Source organism: Protopterus annectens, chromosome 10.part0 (assembly GCF_019279795.1).
Source record: "Protopterus annectens isolate FY-2018-M chromosome 10.part0, PAN1.0, whole genome shotgun sequence".
Taxonomy (NCBI): domain Eukaryota; kingdom Metazoa; phylum Chordata; order Ceratodontiformes; family Protopteridae; genus Protopterus; species Protopterus annectens.
The window spans coordinates 853636621-853657149 of NC_056744.1; the positions used below are offsets into that span (position 1 = coordinate 853636621).

The following is a 20529-nucleotide window of genomic DNA, read 5'->3' on the forward strand; positions in this document are numbered from 1 at the left end:
GTTGTTTTATATAAGACATTATGTTTTATTTTTATGTATATGAAATTCTGTTTTATATATATATATTCTTACATTTGTATCTATTATATATGATAATAATATGAATGTGATTAAGTCATGGTTTAATTGTTGCAGTGCTACAAATGTAGGGTTGTGTCACATGAATTTCTAATGATTCTTATTTAAATGTAGTGCTGCCAATGGTTTATTTGAATTGCACTGAGGAAGGGCTGTGCCTGAAAGCTTTGCCATTTTCTTTTGAATAAACATTTAGTTTTAGTAGTTGATGTTTCATCAGTCTGAAGTTTATTTTTGAATTTACTTTTGTGTCTTCATGGCTGATTTACTGCTACTATTGTCCTTCTTTGTTTGCTGATCGTTTGCTCACCAGTCTGACTTTCTTGAGTTTCAACTTGTTGGGATTGGGACATACAACTGCTAGCCTACATGCTTCTTTCTGTGGGGGACTTATTAGTATTGTAGTATCCCAAAAGAATGCCTAAGGGAACATCATTTCTGTTTATAAGACTGACAGTTCCAATCATGAGCTTTGATCATGGGAGTGTACATATTATGCTGAGTGAGGTCCTTACATGGTCATACCTAGGCAGTGTGGAGGCAATTGAAAAGGCAAATAAAAAAATCTTTATGGCTGGTGCATGTTGTAAATCATTCAAGCCACCCCTGACTTTTGCTGCTTGGAAAATAGGTTTCTAGATAGGGAAGGTCATCCAATAACTGTATTTAATGGGAAACAATGTGAATGCACTTGTCTTTCTGCAGTTAACATGGTAATTTATGAAATGCAGTTAAGCACTGATAGATTGATTGATATTTTCAGTTATTTAACTGCACTTTGTCCAGCCATCCTGATTTTGTATGTGTTACCAAAAGTACATAAAAGTTTGATACACCCTCCCATGAGATCTATAGTCTCTGGGAAGGGGTGGGTAACTGAACCCATTTCCCTGTATCTGCAATCATTATTAGGAAGTATGGTAAATAAAATTAAGAGCTCTGTCAAGGACACTGGTGACTTTATGTCTAAATTTTATAAATGTTATGAACAGACTACTGAGTTTGATTTTTTGTTGGTAACCCTTGATATAAATTCTTTATTTACAGTCATTCCTTATGATTATGGATTGTATGCTACACACATTTTTTGCGACATGGTACTGATATGGATATTAGAAGTATAAATAACACAATTCAATTGTTAGAAACCAGTATTAACTAACAACATTTTTGTTTTTGATGGTCAACTGTATTACCAAAAATCGGAAGTAGCAATGGGAACTGAAATAGCTAATTGCTATGTAAATATAGTATTAGATCAATGGGAAAAGCAGTTTATATATGATAGCTCTGCTGAACATTATTTAAAACTGCTTTCTTATTCCCGTTTTGTAGATGATGTGCTCCTAATATGGAAGGGTAGGGAAAATGTGTTGACTAAGTTTGTGGAATACCTAAATGGGTCTATTGGCTTCTTAACATTTAAACTGAATTTTTTATCAGACCAGATTGAATTTTTATATGTAAAAATAGTGAAGGATAATGAAATGATCAACACTTGCATTTATAAGAAAAATGTACATGTAAGCCGTTATACCCACAAGAATAGCTTGAATGCATCCCATGTTTTTGAGGGGATAGTTAATAATCAGCTATTAAGAGTGAATAGATTGAATACCGAGCAGGATGAATGTAGCAAACAAATGATAGAAATGATCCAAGAATTTATAGATAGAGGGTATGATGTATCTAAACTATATGAAGGCAGAGACAGGATAATTTGAGAAAGGCAGGGTGAAGCTTGACTGTATTTCAGTAAGAAAAGAACACCTAATGAAAATATTATAAAAAATGGTGACACATAGTAATAAATTGAGATATGTTACTATGTACAATATTAGAATTACTGATGTTAGAAACATCATAGCAAAAAAGTGGCTTATTTTGAAGGCTATGCCTGAACTTGAGCATATTATTGATGACAGACCAAGATTTGCTTAAAGAAATTGTAATAACCTTAAGTAGGGACTGTATTACAGAGAGATGGGACAGGGTTATACTACAGAAGAACAAGTGTCCAGAAAATGAGGCACCTTTCCATGTTATAACTGCAGTTGTTGCAAACATATTTTTGTAGGTGAAAGTAGGTTTATTCATCCCAAATTAATGAGAGAATATGCATTTTATTGTTATGTAACAAGTAATACCATGAGTATTGTTTATCTTGTGACATGCACAGATTGTTTTGTTTTTTATGTAGGAGAATATAATAGGAAATTAAAAGATCAAATTATTGAACACTGATCGGAAATATGAAGAAATATTTTAACAAATGCCTTAGCTGCCCATATAACTGAATATGGGCCTAGCCATGATTTTAAATTTAGGGTTATTGATATTGTTGCCAAAAGCTTGAGGGGGAAATCTAAATAACACATTAGAAGTTAGTAAATATAATTGGATTCTAAGGTTAGAAACTAATAAGTATCCATGGGTTAATACAACCATTGGTATAAAGCTAATTTTATTGAAAAAAACAGATGCAATATAATATATAAGACATTATGTTTTATTTTTATGTATATGAACTTCTGTTTATATATATTGTTATAGTTGTATCTATTATATATAATATTAATATGAATGTGATTAAGTCATGGTTAATTGTTTAAGTGTTGCAGTCCTGTGATTGGACGGTTGTGTCACATGAATTTCTAATCATTCTTATTTAAATGTAATGCTGCCAATGGTTTATTTGAATTGCACAGAGGAAGGGCTATGCCTGAAAGCTTTGCTGTTTTCTTTTGAATAACAGTTTTTATAGTTTTAGTAGTTGATGTTTCTTCAGTCTGAAGTTTGTTTTTTAATTTACTTTTGTGTCTTCATTTGTGGTTCACCTCTACTTTTGTCCTTTGTTTGCTGATAGTTTGTTTACCAGCCTTACTGTCTTGAGTATCAGCTTGTTGGTATTGGGACTTGTAGCTGCTAGCCTGCATGCTTCTTTTTGTGGGGGCCTTATTAGTATTGTAGTATCCCAAGGGAATGTTTAGGGGAATATCATTCCTCTTAATAAGGCTGACAATTCCTATCATGATCTTTGCCCATGGAAATCTGCATGTAATGTTGAGTGAGGTCCTTACATGGTCATACCTAGGCAGTGTGGGGGCAATTGAAAAGGCAAATAAAAAAATCCTCTCTGGCCAGTGCATGTTGTAGATCATCTAAGCCAGCCCTGACTCTTGCTGCTTGTTAATAGGTTTCTAGATAGGGAAGGTCATCCAAGAACCGTATTTAATGAGAAAAAATGTGAATGCACGTGCCTTATTGTATAAAGTAGGTACTTTTCCATTAACGGGGTAGTATTGAGCGACGACTGCTGCCCCGTTAACAGAAAAGTACCATAAAGTATTCCTTAGTTTGTGAGGGTAGGATATAAAACAAACAGTGGTGGAGGGCTGGAACTTCCATACATTAAAGCACTACTTTTGTTGGTTTTCCTCTTTTCTGTACTTTCCCAAATTGTAGCCTTCTTACTTTGGGCACTGTGTTTGGTAGCTCTGTAACAGATATTTGTACCTCTGTGATGGTACTGATCATTGCAATCAATGCACGATTAATTCTGATGATTTTAGATATGCCTTTTTTATTGATTATGATTAACAAAAAAAACATTTTTTTTGCAAAGATTAAGTAAACATTGGAGTGCATTTTTCTAAGAAGCCATTTTATATTTTGCTGCATGTGCTGTATTACAAATTAGAAATGAGCATTTAGGCCATACAAGGCACTTAAAAATCTATACATGTTTGCAGTTTTCTGGCCACAAAAATGTTAAAGTAGTTTCATTTATATTGTGAAGATTGCAGAATGGCTTTCAGATGGATGTGGTCCTGCTACTTGTTTGGAAATGGATGAAAGTCATCGACCTGTGAAACTTCGTAAAGTCGTTCTAGGATTTCCATCCAGTAATAACCAGACTGAATTCAAGTTTGATTTATCCCTTAACTACAAAATGGCCAGTATCATTCAGACCTATTCAGAACAAAAGCCAACACTTGTGGTATACTATAATTTGTGTTCTTTGTTGTTACTGTCAAGCATTCTTCTATGTGTAATGCATGAATGTACATAAATGCATGTTTTATATCTTTAGTTTTGTGCCACAAGAAAAGGTGTACAGCAAGCTGCATCTATTCTTGCAAAAGATGCCAAATTCATCATGAGCATTGAGCATAAGCAAAGGTAAGTCTGGTGTTATTTAAATGCATTCCAGTACTTGCATTTGTTGATGTATATGATTCTGCAGTTTCATAGCTATCAAATCTTGTAAGATACATAGGATCATTGTAGTAGGCAAACTATGTGTTGCATTTTGCTACGTATATAGGTTAGTGTTCACTACTACTAATGCAGGAACTTAGGTTCCACTGCTATGTTTTTAGGGTGACTATTGAAACACAAAGAAGCTTCCTGAGATTTAGAGTCCTAAAGTAAGAAGAAAACAATGGAATTGAAATCAAGAAAACAACTGAACTCAAATCTTCACCATTATAGCCCACAGCCTTTACCATTATTGTATACTGCTTCTGTGGCATTCAATTCCTCTGTTCAACATAACAGCTCACTGCTTTAACTATTAATGCTATAATACTGCTTACTGAGATATGTTAGTATAGCATGTTATAATGCTTTTATTTCTCACATGAGAAGACAGTGCATTGGTATTTAAAGGAAACTATATGCAGCAGTTTATTTTGTTTATTATGGGAATTTTTTTTCCTATTTACCCTAACATTGAATATGATGTCTATTTTTGTCTGATTCAGCATTTGGGTTGTCGGATCCGTCCTTGGCACCTTCTTCCATAGCTTTAGATCTGATGCTTTGATCCCTTCCCTACCCATAATCCCCTTCCTCTCCTCTCCTGTAAGTTACCACAGATCTCATTTGCCACTTGAATCTTCCAGACATTTGTCCGGGAGCATTGTGTTTCATGGTAATGGAAAGTGTTTCTAACATTTTAAATATCTTTGACTCCTCCCTTTTAGGATATTTGGTGTAGTCTAGAATTATGTGATATAGTTGTTAGGTATTTTTATGGTATTTGTAGGTTAATAGTTAGTATCAGGTTAGCTGTTAGGTGTGTTTCTTCTAAATATTTTTGCGGTACTATTAGAAGTATGATTTTTTTTTCTCTCTTAGAATTAGGCATAGTGTGTATATTGAATTTCTTGATTTACTACATATATTGCAATTTTTTTCTGATGTCAGACAAATGTCAAGGTTTAAGAAGATGCTGAGCTTGCGGACACAAATTCTCTCCTCAAGACCCGCACTGTATTTATGTGTATTGTTTGGGTGCTGCGAACCTTCAAGCTGACTTGTGATATTTGTACTGCTTTTGTGTCTAGGGCTGTTCAGGCCAGAAAGAAAAACTTATTTTAAAAAGATTGCTTTTCCTTCTGACAGGGTCTTCATCTTCTGCTTCTCTAGCTATGTCTTCTGATTGGAGGCCAGCTTCAGTTTCCCCAAGCAGTAAGGCAGAAAAAAGGAAAGAAAAGGAAAGAGACAAGTCTAAGAAAAAGCATAGAGGAAAGGAAAAGCCCACAGAAAAAAGATCTAAAGAGTTGGAGGAAAAGAGATCCGAGAAATTGAAAAAAAAGGTCCCTGGATCCAACTGATCCTTTGGGTTCAGTACCTAAAACACAGAGACAATCGGATCCATCAGCTAGTTGGATTCAAATTCCTAATCCTTGTGCTAGATTTTCACCAGAGTTAATGAGTCCCCAGCTCCATTTACCTATTTTACAAAAGAAATGGTTCTCCAGGCCCTCAGTGATACCATCATCATCGAGGTTGGTCCAGTCCAACATAAATCTTGCTGACATAGATGTTGATCATATGATACAGAAATTTTTTAATAACATAAATCCAACTGGGAGTCCTCCTAGCACCATCCCTAAAGGATGCTCTGGTTACAGGTTCATCAACCCAGTTACCCTTTTCTCCCGTACTGGTTCACCTTTCAGATCTGGTTACCATGAGGCCAAATCTTTCAAGTACACCTCAGTTGGCTCTGACAATTCAGAGAACTTCAGCATCGACTACATTCCTTACTCTCTAACTCCAATTCTTTTAGATCGAGATGAGCCTCAGAGCCAAAACATTGGTGTTGAGTTCCTGGTGGTGGAGTGAACTCCGAGGTTTTTGGAGCCATCTCTTCCTTCAAGGCCTTGGCACTAAAAGCTTAGGTCCAAGGTCATCTTCAGAGCTGATCTCTATTGGTCCACAAAGAGTTCTGGAGTCTTTGGATAGGAGGAACGTATTCTTGGTTCAGACTGCAGTGTCAGTCTTCATGGCTGTTGCTAGGGCCTGGCTGGACAAAATAGGCAAGTGCGAACCTCAAATTCAGATTGTTCCTGACTCCTAGTGGATCCTGTGACTTATTCCTCTCATTCTGATTGACAAGGACAGTCAATGCTTAGAGGGTATTTGATACTCAAGTTCCCAGTCTAATTCCAACCTGTCTCTAGAAGAACTCCAGAGACAAGTTCCTAGGAAACAGATGTGTAAATGGAAGAACATAAACGCCTCCCTTGACTCTGTCACTGGAGACACAGATTTGGATAAAGATGAAGATTCACCTAGATCCCCCTTGAAAGAAGTAATATTTGGTGACATCCTAGAATTGATGAAACAGAAGGAGCGGGGTGGGGGGGGTCCACCAATGCTCTTGAAAGCCTTTGGAATTGGTTCATCTGCATCCTAGATGACCCCCCCCCCCTTTTGATGTTCTCATAGATCAAATTGCACAGAGAGTAGGGAAGGACCCTGGTGTGGTAGAACCCATCCCCAAAACCCCAACAGGATTTTAATGGTGTCAAAAGACGGGAAACACCAAGGACCACTAGTAGATGCCATTATAGTAGCAGTAGCTACAAAAAAAGAAGTGTCTGCAGAGAATTCTTCTCTTCATCCCCCTAACGGAGTCAAAGGTATTGGATAGACTACAGAACTGGACATATGTTTTGGTGACTTTTGCAGTCAGAGGTGAATTAACTTATATGTATGACTTGTTTTCAGAGGGACTTGATCAAGGAGATTTCCAAGTCCCTCTCTAGTAACTTACCACCAAATGTTCAAAATGCAGTGGACACTGAATTGTCTACCTTACAAACCATTAATCTAGCCATGTGCCTGCTGTCTAATTCAGCAGATGGTATGGCAAGAGCAACATATTGTCATACCTGGATGCGACACTGTGATTTTGCAGAATGCTTTAAGGTGTCCTTTATTAATACCCTTTTTGATGGCTTCACCCTCTTTGGGGCAAAAGTTTAAGAAACACTTACTAGGAGTGAGCAGGATGGTAAGACCCTGTCTGCTATGGGAATCCATTTTCCACCCCTCAGAGTTTCTATTCCAGGAACCAAAGGGGTGGTAAGAAAATATGGTTCAGAAAATCACAGGGTTATCTCCAAGGCACTCCTGGAGACAGACTCCCCGAGGCAGAGGGGAAGGTAACTCAAATGGACGTCACCCTAGGGGCAGAGGCTGATCACATAATCAGGATTTTTTACTGTCTCTTCACCAAGAAGCCAAATCAGTGCTCCCAAAGGATTACCTGTCTGCTGCACTCTAGTGGCAGTGAGGGGTGCTTAACCTTAGACCTACAAGCCTGGCAGAACATTTCATCAGATTGGGTGCTAAGGATAATAACCAGATGCTACACCATTCCCTTTTTTATCCTCCAAAAAGGAGGTTAAAGATGCCTGATGTTCCACCCAGTCATTTGGAATCTGCAGCAATAGAAGTTTCAAAGTTGCTAGAATAAAGAGTCATCCATCAGGTCCCCTCAGACCAGTTAGGATCTGGAGTCTATTCCAGGTTATTTTTGGTTCCAAAGAAAACAGGAGACCTCAAGTCAATTTTGGATCTTAGCCATTTGTGAAACAGACAAAGTTCTGGCTGGTCACAGTATAGTCTATATTACCTCTGTTGAGGAAGGATGATTGGATGTGCTCCATAGATCTTCAGGATGCCTACTATCATATAAAGATACAGAGACAGTACAGGAGATTTTTCCATTTCTAGCTAGGATCCAATCATTTTCATTTAAGAGCACTGCCCTTGGTCTCACCACAGCCCCCCAGGTGTTCACCAAGATTATGGCAGTGGTAGTAGCTCGTCTCTGACTGCATGGGATCCAGGTCTTCCCATATGTTGATGATTGGCGCTACTGCTTCCAGTAATCTGCTGGTATAACAACAGGTACTACTACTCCTTCTTACATATCTACTAGGGATCACAGTAAATCACACAAAAAGCCAGTTGTCTCCGACGCAGCTGATATAGTTCATAAGATGCCACATCAACAAAGTTCTTCAGTTTGTCAAACTTCCAGAGGCCAGAGTACTGTCCTTAAAGCTGACAGCTTCTCAGCTAGTCCAACATCCCCTTCCTCGTGCAAGGTTAATTATCTGTTTGTTAGGTTTGATGGCCTCCACCATCACATTGGTTCAACTTTCGAGATACCATATGAGAGTGTTATAGTGGACCCTCTCAGGCCAATGGTCACATAGTCTACACCCCCTCCATGCCAAAATTTATCTCATACAAATTTGCAGAGATTATATCAAATAGTGGATAACCTCCCCATCAGTAGCAGAAGGAAGACATTTTTTGCCTACCAATTCCCCAGGCCACAGTGACCATGGATGCTTCCCTTCATGGGGGGGGGGCATTTCTAGGGCAAGATATTTCAAGGTACCTGGTCACCTGTAGAGGCCAAACTTCACATCAGTATCTTGTAGATGACAGTGATCCTCCTAGAATTGTAGTCTTTTTAGTACTACCTACCCAACAATGTCATATCCATTCAGACGGACAATGTGTCAGTGGTATGGCACATCAACAAATTAGGGGGAACATGGTCATACCCACTTTGCCATGAGTCCATGGGAGTATGCAAGGGTAATTTCTTCCCAAGAATTTTTGATAGCAACTCATATACCCGGAATATCAAATGTACGAGAAGATCAATCCTATTGTCTCCTGAGTGGTCTCTCAACCAAACAGTGGCAACAGAAATTTTCAGCCACGGGGGTCAACCTTGCTGCAAGCTCTTTGCCTCATACCTGAGCAACAAATGCAACAGTTACTTTGTTCTAATCCCTCCACAGGGACAGTCACCAAGAGATTATCTAGTCCACGACTGATCTCTGGGTCTCCTCTATGTCTTTCCCACTATTCCACTCTTGACAAAATTCATTCAGGAAGCCACAAGGTGAAAGATCAGGGTGATCTTCATTGCTCCTTTCTAGCCCTGGCAGGTTTGGATCCCCTTCCTTTGGCCTCATTTATGACACCCACCTTGAGTGTTGGATTCCCAGCCCAGATCTTCTGAAACACCCATCTGAGTTACTTCTACTGGATCTAAAAGCCCTTCAGTTGACTGTAGGATTTCTTCAGTTTTGATGATAGCCAGAGGTGCCAGGCTTTCCACATCTGTGGTCCACATTATTTCTTCCTCAAAAGAACAATCAACCAAAAAGATTTATCAAAGTAAGTGGAAAAGAGTTTCCCTGTCGGCTTCATCAAGTGAATTGTATCCAATCTCCACTCCTCTCCCATTGATCCTGCATTTTCTGTCAGGACAGATGTCTGTCATTTCAAATTTTTACATAGGGCATAATGACTCCTCCATTGCGTCTCTGAAAATCTCCAAAGCTTTTCTCAAGGGAACTTTCCTTCTAGGACCCCCAATTAGGGATTCAGTTCCCACATGGGACGTCAAAGTCATGCTTCAAGCCCTAACCTAGAAACTTTTCGAACCGGCACGTTCAGTAGAAGAAGGTACCATGGTCAGATCTGATTGGATCCATCAACCTAAATGTTGAAATGGATGAAAATGAGACAAATGCAGATGGTAAGTATATAACTTTTGATCCGATGTTCTCAATCTTCATTCTTTCCTCAACAATTGGGTTTGGATCTGACTCTCGAATCTGACTCAGCCGGTTTTTACAGCTTGTGGTTACTGGAAGTCTCAATTTCCTCCCCTTATCCATAATGCTCCATTCTTACAACATATCCCAGATCTCATTTGCTGCCTTCACTTACAGATGTGGTCACTGCGAGCTCTCGAATGTTAATCAGCTAAGTGAATTGCATACTTATTTAGTTATATTTTTCTGTGCTTGCTTTATATGTATATGTATATCTATATTTATATATATATCTACAACCAAAACACTGAGGGAAGCTATATATATATATATATATATATATATATATATATATATATATATATATATATATATATATATATATATATATATATGTATATGTGTGTGTGTATATATATATATATATATATATATATATATATATATATATATATATATATATATATATATATATATATATATATATATATAAAATTTATCCACACACACACACACAAATATATATATATATATATATATGTATATATATATATATATATATATATATATATATATATATATATATATATATATATATATATATATATATACATTCTTATCCTACACTAATTTAGTGTATTTCTAAATTACCATTGTTGGCATTTTCCATTTCTCTTCCACTCAATTACCATAGTTGATAATTTCTTCTCCCCTTTCTTTTCTTCTTACTTTCCTTATTAAAAAAAAAAGTGTTCTTCTGTATTCTGTTTAGTAGAGCGCTCATTATGTAAGCAGTGTGGACACAAGATTCCACTTTCTGATGCACACAATTTGTGTGTCTATTGTTTGGGTCCTGCTCATTTAAAAAATTATTGTGAAATCTGCAAAGTGTTCAATCCCCATGCTTTGTTAGACTATAAGAATGAACTTATTCTGAAAGATCTTCTCCCTACAACCTTCTTGGAATCTCTATCTGGAGCTCAACCCTCCAAGCCTGACAAAAAGGAGTACAGAAAAAGTCTGTAGCATCCATCAGGATCCTCCACTCCATCCTCTGATCTGACAGCTAAATCTTCAGATCTGTTGGCGTCAGATGGCCTGTCTGCTTCATTGGATCCAATAGCCTCAGATATGAAACATTTACCTCAAACTAAGTATGCATCCTCTATGGATTCAGTCCCTTCCCAAGTGTCATCCCCTTTTTTGGAGAGACGCCAACATTCCAGATCCCCTTCACTTGCCTCATCCTTTTGTTCTTTCAGGAGCCTGACAGAAGCTGATGTGGATAGGATGATGAGGAAGTTTCTGTTGGCACTTATTCAGATGGGAGTTCTCCCAGCTCATACCTCTTCGGGTCCGGAGAGCTTTACTAGTGTTACACTGTCCATCTTGGTTCCTTCTCCAGTCCAACCAGTGCTATCACAAGTCTTGGATCTGAGTCTTCTGGGACTATCTGTGTCGGATCCAAAGATTGTTGTATCTTCGGCTCTGATACATTCTCTGAGTGCACCTTCTCAGAGTGTGTCGGAGCTGGACAACTCTTGCAATTGAAGCATCATTGCTGGATCTGAAGTATTAGAGTCAACTACAAACTTTTCAGAGCCATCTGTGTCCCTCAGAGCCTCAGCATTGCACAGCTCAGCCCCGACTTCTGCCGAGTTTAACATAGTGAGACAGCTTTTAAAAAAAGCAACGGAGCATCTCCATTGCTTTTTTTAAAACTGTCTCACTATGTTAAACCCATTTAACATAGCGAGACACTTTAAAAAGCAACGGAGATCTTGCTTTCTCCGTTGCTTTTTTCAAAACTGTCTCGCTATGTTAAATGGGTTTAACCTAGCGAGATTCTCCGTTGCTTTTTTTAAAGCTGTCTCGCTATGTTAAACTCGTTTAACATAGCGAGACAGGTTGTAAAAAGCAACGGAGATCTTGTTTTCTCCGTTGCTTTTGCCCACAGCTCTGATGTACTGCATAAGGATACGCATGCACAGTATATCAGAACTGCCGCAGAATACCAGACAGCTGCAGAAGGGCAGCAAGGAGGCATTATACAATGCCATTATGTAAGAAAAGAAATTATTTTTTTTCTTAAATAATGTCATTGTATAATAGCAATAACCCACTTCTGGGTGTGGGTAATGCTAGATTTACCCATGGTTGGCTTTGTTTGGCCACTCGGCCGTCACCCTAATGACCAAACCACACCAACTGTGGGTAAATCCAGCATTGCCCACACCCAGGCGTGGGTTATTGCTATAATCTACTATGTACAGCGATCTCTACTAACAGCACCCAACCACATAAGTGCGAATGCACAGTGCTTTCGCTGACTGGGACCTCGCATACTTAAAGGATCGACGACATGGGATTCAGCCAATTGGAATTTGGCATCCCATGGTCACTGAACCTTCACCCATAATTTTGATAACTTCTAGACAAAAGAGTCATCCAAGATGTCCCCCCGACCAGATAGACTCTAGAATTTATTCAATATTCTTTTTAGTGCCAGAGAAAACAGGGAACTGGAGCCCAATTTTGGATCTCAACATCCTGAACAAATCGGTTCAGTACACAACAGTAAACTCTCTTCCCTTGAAACTTATATTCGTTGAAAATACATCGGTTCAGTACACAAAGTTCTGGAAAGTCACAGTTCAGTCCATTTTGCTTTTCCTGCATAAGGACAATTGGATATGCATAGTAGATCTTCAGGATGCATACTATCACATAAAAATGATTAGACAATCCAGGAGATTCTTACAGTTCTTGCTTGGAGCCAGTCATTACCAATTCAGAGTCCTGCCCTTTGGCCTCACCACAGCCCCCAGGGTGTTCACCAAATTCATGGCAGTATTAACAGCTCACTTGAGACTGCAAGAATCCCAGGTGTTTCTGTACTTGGACAACTGGCTCATAACTGCTCCGACCAGGTATCTACTGATAAAAGCTTGAGAATATGTACTCCAGATTTGATCTTATCTAAGAATTACCATCAACCACAACAAATATCAGTTAGAACCATCACAGACATTACAATTCATAGGGCTCTTGTTCAACACAGTAGCAGTAACAGCCTCCCTTCCCTTACCAATTGTACAAACTATTCAATTTCAAGTCAAGAGAATAATTCAAGATTCTTCTGTATAAGCTTGATTGAGTTTACAAGCCTTGGGGCAATGTCTGTGACAATAATTCTAGTTCTGCTAGCAAGATGCCATAAGAGAATTCTTCAGTAGACCTTAGCAACTCAGTGATCCATTCTATATCAGCAGATGTCCACTCAGATAAGGATAACTCAGGCATGCAGAAAGTACCTCTTGTGGTAGATGTGATCAGATCAGGTTTTACAAGGCCGTCCCTTCATTCTCCATCATCCCAAAGCCTTAGTGACCACGGATGCTTCCCAAATTGGGTGGGTGGGGAGGCACTCCTTGAGAAAGACAGTCCAAGGCACGTTGTCCCCCAAAGAGGCCAACTCCCATATCAATATCTTGGAAATGAGAGCAATACTCCTAGTGTTGCAGGCCTTTCAAGACTCTCTCCTTTTCAGGACTATTGTGATTCAGATGGGCAATATGTCAGTGGTATGGTACATAAATAAGCAAGGAGGAACCAGATCTTACCCTTTGTGTCAAGAAGCTCTGAGAGTGTGGCAATGGATGATCTCATCCAATCGATTTCTGATAGCAATGCACATTCCAGGGAAATTTGCTGTGATAGCAGAAAAGTTGAGCAGGTCCATTATATTACCTCACAAGTAATCTCTCAACATGAGAGGTATGGAAAATATATTCTGCCAGTGAGGAAAACCCCCACAAGAGGAGGATTAGGTGAAAACCAGACACTCCTTATGTGGGGGGATGCACCCCCACTCCCCTTGTGGGAGGATGTGGCCCCCACACTCTCCGCTAATTATATATACCAACTCCAAGATCGCACTACAGTAGGGAAAGGGCAGGCTTCCTTATACTGATAAGTGCTCCATTCCACTTCCTTGATGTTGGCTAACTGTCATCATTCGATGTAAAGTTTTACAATGATTTGGCCTTTCGATTAAAAGGTTCAGTGTTTAGTGTTCGATGAATAGCTGTTCAATGAACATGCTGTTCAATGATTAAACATAGACCCCCAGTTTGCATACTGTTTCCTTCCTTACTTTTACAAGGATTACAGAAATTTGATTTAAAATCTTTATTTCAGATTTTATAACACAAGCACTGATGGCCATTTGTAAACAAAACAGTGTCACACTGAAAACAGGTTTAGCATGAGCAACAGTAAACTCTCTTCCCTCGAAACCCATATTCATTCAAAATGCATCTGACTAGTGTGAATTATGTGCACATTTATATCCACAGATATCCCCAAACCCAACAACTGTAGCTTCATTTTTGACTACATCATTCTCAGATGCCTTGTGACAACATAATAACAATAATAATAATAATAATAATAATATAATGACCAAAGTCACATTTCAAATTTGTTTCACACAAACATACAGTAGCCAACACACACACACACACACACACACACACACACACACACACACACACACACACACACACACACACACACATACTAGTCCTGCAAAGACAGATTAAAGTCCCTTTAAAAATGACCAGATAATAAGAGCATAAGGTACTTTCATTCACAGAGAGCCCCCACCCTCAAGAGTAGTTATAGCCACTTTGTAGACTATTCACCCTTTATTGATATGAAGAAATAAATTACATGTACTTAATTGGTAACTTTGGATGAACTACATTAAACTGTAAAAAGATCACTAGCATCAGACCATAAGATCCAGCCACATGTAGCACTGTTTAAATTAAAGAGTATTTTTGAGGGCAGAAGAAATATTAACCACTTGATAACATATGCTAAGTTAATATGCACAGTCTCTGCAGAAGTAAAGTCATCTGAATAAGTCCTCATTAAAAATAACTATTATTGATGCATGGGTTATTGCTGGCAAACAACTTTGCATTTCAGTGCTTCATCTACAGATGCAGTGAGTGCTGCTCTTGAAGAGTGAATTGCATATGGTACATTACAAAACTGGTGTGCTGGTGATATTCTCATAACATTTCCACAACTAGGTCAGCTCTGCAGTAGACAATGGCTGGCAAACAATGACAACAATTTTATAGTTAACTATTTATGCAGTCCTGGAAGACCATTAAGGAGCCTAGACCAAATTCCTAATGGCTGCACTTTATGGTTAATTGACAATGTCATACAATATGTAAGTACTGGTGGAAAGCTTCAAACCCTGCACCCTTGCCATTGGAAGCAGCTCATTAACCAATTGGAGCTCTTGTCTTCTGAACTGCCAGAGTAACAGTTTTCACCTAAATGCTGAAATTATTTGTAATTCGATCTTCTAGAGAAGACTGTATCACAGTAATATGCAACAATGACTACACAATGGATGCTGAAGATCAGACTGTTCTGATCATCATCCAAATAATACAGACTATATAACCTGACAAATGTCAACCCGTTTGCAGTTTCTGGAGGTTTTAAAAAAGTAATTAAAAAATATATATTATTAAAATCCAACACGTTAACACTATATTACACAATCCAGGCCTATGACTTTATTCATTCTTTAATGCAATGAATAAAGCAAAACAACTAAAGACAATAAAAATTCTGCGGCAGCTTGTTTTCAACAACCCAGAATTCATACAAAAATCAAAAATATTACAGCATTCAACATACTATTATGGGTGTGTATGCTTGCAGGACACCTACATCTTATTTTTGACCTCCCTATGTCTTCTCTATCATCAAGAATCACTGTCCCATCTGACATCATTTAGTACAGATCTAACATACTTGAAGAATGGTTAATAATGTTATATTGTTACAGCAGACACCTCCAGAGTCAACAGATTCCTATCATGGACAAATGGAGTGGTATGCAGGGTAATGAATCAGGCTACTGCCATTGGCTGTCTCTTCCAAATTACTACAAACACTGTTTAAACCAGTCTGTGTACATAATATTTACTTCTTTACTTTTGCAATTATCACAAAGAATTGGAGTTCATTTAAAACTTTTATTTCAGATTTTATAGAAAATACACTGACAGCCATTTTCTAAACAAAACAAAACACTTTCACATTGAAAACAGACTTAGCATGAGAAACACTAAATATCTCTTGCCTTGAAATTCACATTTAGTGAAAATACGTATGGCAACCTAATAAAACTGCAAGAAACATGCTGAGATTCATACTCGAATAGAATATAGTGAAGTACTAATTAGTGTCTGTCTATATGAATGTTGCAGGAATTCAAAAGAGAAATGTGAAATGCAATTGCTAATAGCCAGGTGCAGCCCACTGGAAACAAGTGTCTCTTTTCAGAAGAAGGCCAGGAATACTGTCTGGTGAATTAACTTGGCAGAGTCAAATATAAGACAAATGAAGGCTGAGGGAATCAAACCATGTACTACAGGATGAGGCTCTTTAACAGCTAATATCCTTACTTGTCTGCACTAAGTGCTACACAAACTGTTATAGCCCAAACACACTGCATTTCACACGTGTGCTTGCAAAAAACAAACTAAATAAAATGTATTCATAGTTAAAAATGTTAACAATAAGCTCAGTCTTCATGCTGTCAAATTTATCCACAGCTAAATAATAAATGCACTGTCAACATTTAGTAGAACAAAGAAATCAAAGATCACATCCAAAGAACATTGTGTATTTGATAAAGTTGTTTACTACAATCAATGTCCTTCCTTTATATTATAACCAATTTGGTTCTAGGCTTGCAATCTTGGGTCCATTGAAGAGCCTAGTCCAAACTTCCAGTTGATCCAAACCACTGCCTGATTAAGTGCCTTGTTCAAAGGCAGGACAAGACAGTGCATAAATATGACAAAAATCTGAGATATTTTGCAAATCTGGAGGCAGATAAGAGTAGGTTTTGCATCAACATGTATTTAACCCTATGACTGACATTGACGGACTGCAGTTCTCAGTGATTTACCACACACACATTAAAAAAAAAAAAGAAAGAAAGTAGAAAATAGTTTAGGGCAGCCTGGCAGTTGGTATGGAGGATAAACACTCATGCCTCCATAGCAAAAGTATAAGGTTTGAGTCTGTGTTGCTCTCTGCAAGTAACTTAACTAGGCAATGCTCCCTAACTAGGGCATTTCTCACACACACACACACACACACACACACACACACACACACACACACACACACACACATACTAGTCCTGCAAAGACAGATTAAAGTCCCTTTAAAAATGACCAGATAATAAGAGCATAAGGTACTTTCATTCACAGAGAGCCCCCACCCTCAAGAGTAGTTATAGCCACTTTGTTGACTATTCACCCTTTATTGATATGAAGAAATAAATTACATGTACTTAATTGGTAACTTTGGATGAACTACATTAAACTGTAAAAAGATCACTAGCATCAGACCATAAGATCCAGCCACATGTAGCACTGTTTAAATTAAAGAGTATTTTTGAGGGCAGAAGAAATATTAACCACTTGATAACATATGCTAAGTTAATATGCACAGTCTCTGCAGAAGTAAAGTCATCTGAATAAGTCCTCATTAAAAATAACTATTATTGATGCATGGGTTATTGCTGGCAAACAACTTTGCATTTCAGTGCTTCATCTACAGATGCAGTGAGTGCTGCTCTTGAAGAGTGAATTGCATATGGTACATTACAAAACTGGTGTGCTGGTGATATTCTCATAACATTTCCACAACTAGGTCAGCTCTGCAGTAGACAATGGCTGGCAAACAATGACAACAATTTTATAGTTAACTATTTATGCAGTCCTGGAAGACCATTAAGGAGCCTAGACCAAATTCCTAATGGCTGCACTTTATGGTTAATTGACAATGTCATACAATATGTAAGTACTGGTGGAAAGCTTCAAACCCTGCACCCTTGCCATTGGAAGCAGCTCATTAACCAATTGGAGCTCTTGTCTTCTGAACTGCCAGAGTAACAGTTTTCACCTAAATGCTGAAATTATTTGTAATTCGATCTTCTAGAGAAGACTGTATCACAGTAATATGCAACAATGACTACACAATGGATGCTGAAGATCAGACTGTTCTGATCATCATCCAAATAATACAGACTATATAACCTGACAAATGTCAACCCGTTTGCAGTTTCTGGAGGTTTTAAAAAAGTAATTAAAAAATATATATTATTAAAATCCAACACGTTAACACTATATTACACAATCCAGGCCTATGACTTTATTCATTCTTTAATGCAATGAATAAAGCAAAACAACTAAAGACAATAAAATTCTGCGGCAGCTTGTTTTCAACAACCCAGAATTCATACAAAATCAAAAATATTACAGCATTCAACATACTATTATGGGTGTGTATGCTTGCAGGACACCTACATCTTATTTTGACCTCCCTATGTCTTCTCTATCATCAAGAATCACTGTCCCATCTGACATCATTTAGTACAGATCTAACATACTTGAAGAATGGTTAATAATGTTATATTGTTACAGCAGACACCTCCAGAGTCAACAGATTCCTATCATGGACAAATGGAGTGGTATGCAGGGTAATGAATCAGGCTACTGCCATTGGCTGTCTCTTCCAAATTACTACAAACACTGTTTAAACCAGTCTGTGTACATAATATTTACTTCTTTACTTTTGCAATTATCACAAAGAATTGGAGTTCATTTAAAACTTTTATTTCAGATTTTATAGAAAATACACTGACAGCCATTTTCTAAACAAAACAAAACACTTTCACATTGAAAACAGACTTAGCATGAGAAACACTAAATATCTCTTGCCTTGAAATTCACATTTAGTGAAAATACGTATGGCAACCTAATAAAACTGCAAGAAACATGCTGAGATTCATACTCGAATAGAATATAGTGAAGTACTAATTAGTGTCTGTCTATATGAATGTTGCAGGAATTCAAAAGAGAAATGTGAAATGCAATTGCTAATAGCCAGGTGCAGCCCACTGGAAACAAGTGTCTCTTTTCAGAAGAAGGCCAGGAATACTGTCTGGTGAATTAACTTGGCAGAGTCAAATATAAGACAAATGAAGGCTGAGGGAATCAAACCATGTACTACAGGATGAGGCTCTTTAACAGCTAATATCCTTACTTGTCTGCACTAAGTGCTACACAAACTGTTATAGCCCAAACACACTGCATTTCACACGTGTGCTTGCAAAAAACAAACTAAATAAAATGTATTCATAGTTAAAAATGTTAACAATAAGCTCAGTCTTCATGCTGTCAAATTTATCCACAGCTAAATAATAAATGCACTGTCAACATTTAGTAGAACAAAGAAATCAAAGATCACATCCAAAGAACATTGTGTATTTGATAAAGTTGTTTACTACAATCAATGTCCTTCCTTTATATTATAACCAATTTGGTTCTAGGCTTGCAATCTTGGGTCCATTGAAGAGCCTAGTCCAAACTTCCAGTTGATCCAAACCACTGCCTGATTAAGTGCCTTGTTCAAAGGCAGGACAAGACAGTGCATAAATATGACAAAAATCTGAGATATTTTGCAAATCTGGAGGCAGATAAGAGTAGGTTTTGCATCAACATGTATTTAACCCTATGACTGACATTGACGGACTGCAGTTCTCAGTGATTTACCACACACACATTAAAAAAAAAAAAAAAAGAAAGAAAGTAGAAAATAGTTTAGGGCAGCCTGGCAGTTGGTATGGAGGATAAACACTCATGCCTCCATAGCAAAAGTATAAGGTTTGAGTCTGTGTTGCTCTCTGCAAGTAACTTAACTAGGCAATGCTCCCTAACTAGGGCATTTCTCACACACACACACACACACACACACACACACACACACACACACACACACACACACACAGTCTGTCTGCTTCAAAAGAAATGTAATCCTTCAAAGCTGCTGCAAGATTTAATCTTGTGCCAGCCTTCCAAAGACTTTCATGCATTCTGTGGTGGTGTGTTTTGTCTCACTGGCTTAACAGCACTAGTTTGAGCTATTCATGTACACCAAGCAGGAAGGTTGGATGGAAAATATTTTTTAAACTGAATTTTGATAGGACGTGAGCAGAATTTTTTTTTAATTAATGTTGTGGTCAGGCCCTAAGCAGCTGCAAGGTCACATAGTACTGGATCTGGCCCTGACATACTGTAATGTTGTAACTCATAGGGGTTTTGCATCCTAGCGTACTCATGAGTAAAGGTCTCTAGCTGATTAAAATGAAGTAAATGAAGTAAGATTATAGGAAATGGAAGACTGACTGTTGATATAAACAATCATCTTTGTAAGGCTGCTTAGAGTAATACGGTTCTTCCAGTACCTTTGTATCTGTGTTGAAGTAATTACTTAATAATGAAGCATCACATATATGTGACCATTATATGCTGATCACATTGGTGATCTAAAGATTTAAGGTATAAAATGATATTTGCAGTTATGTCATTATGTTTACTCTTTTTTTCATAATGCTTTTTCTCTTTCTCCTTTTTTTTTTTTCTTTACTGTACAAGACTCTGTGTCACCCACA

At 37.7% G+C, this 20529-nt stretch overlaps 1 protein-coding gene across 1 annotated transcript in view; it reads left to right on the top strand.

Moving 5' to 3' along the window:
• Positions 1 to 20529, top strand: part of HFM1 (helicase for meiosis 1) — a 3254758-nt gene that overhangs the window by 1222406 nt on the left and 2011823 nt on the right. Inside the window, exons 8-9 of the mRNA XM_044086815.1 lie at positions 3878 to 4078; positions 4172 to 4260. Coding sequence (XP_043942750.1) covers positions 3878 to 4078; positions 4172 to 4260 — 290 coding nt within the window. The remainder of the gene's footprint in view (positions 1 to 3877; positions 4079 to 4171; positions 4261 to 20529) is intronic.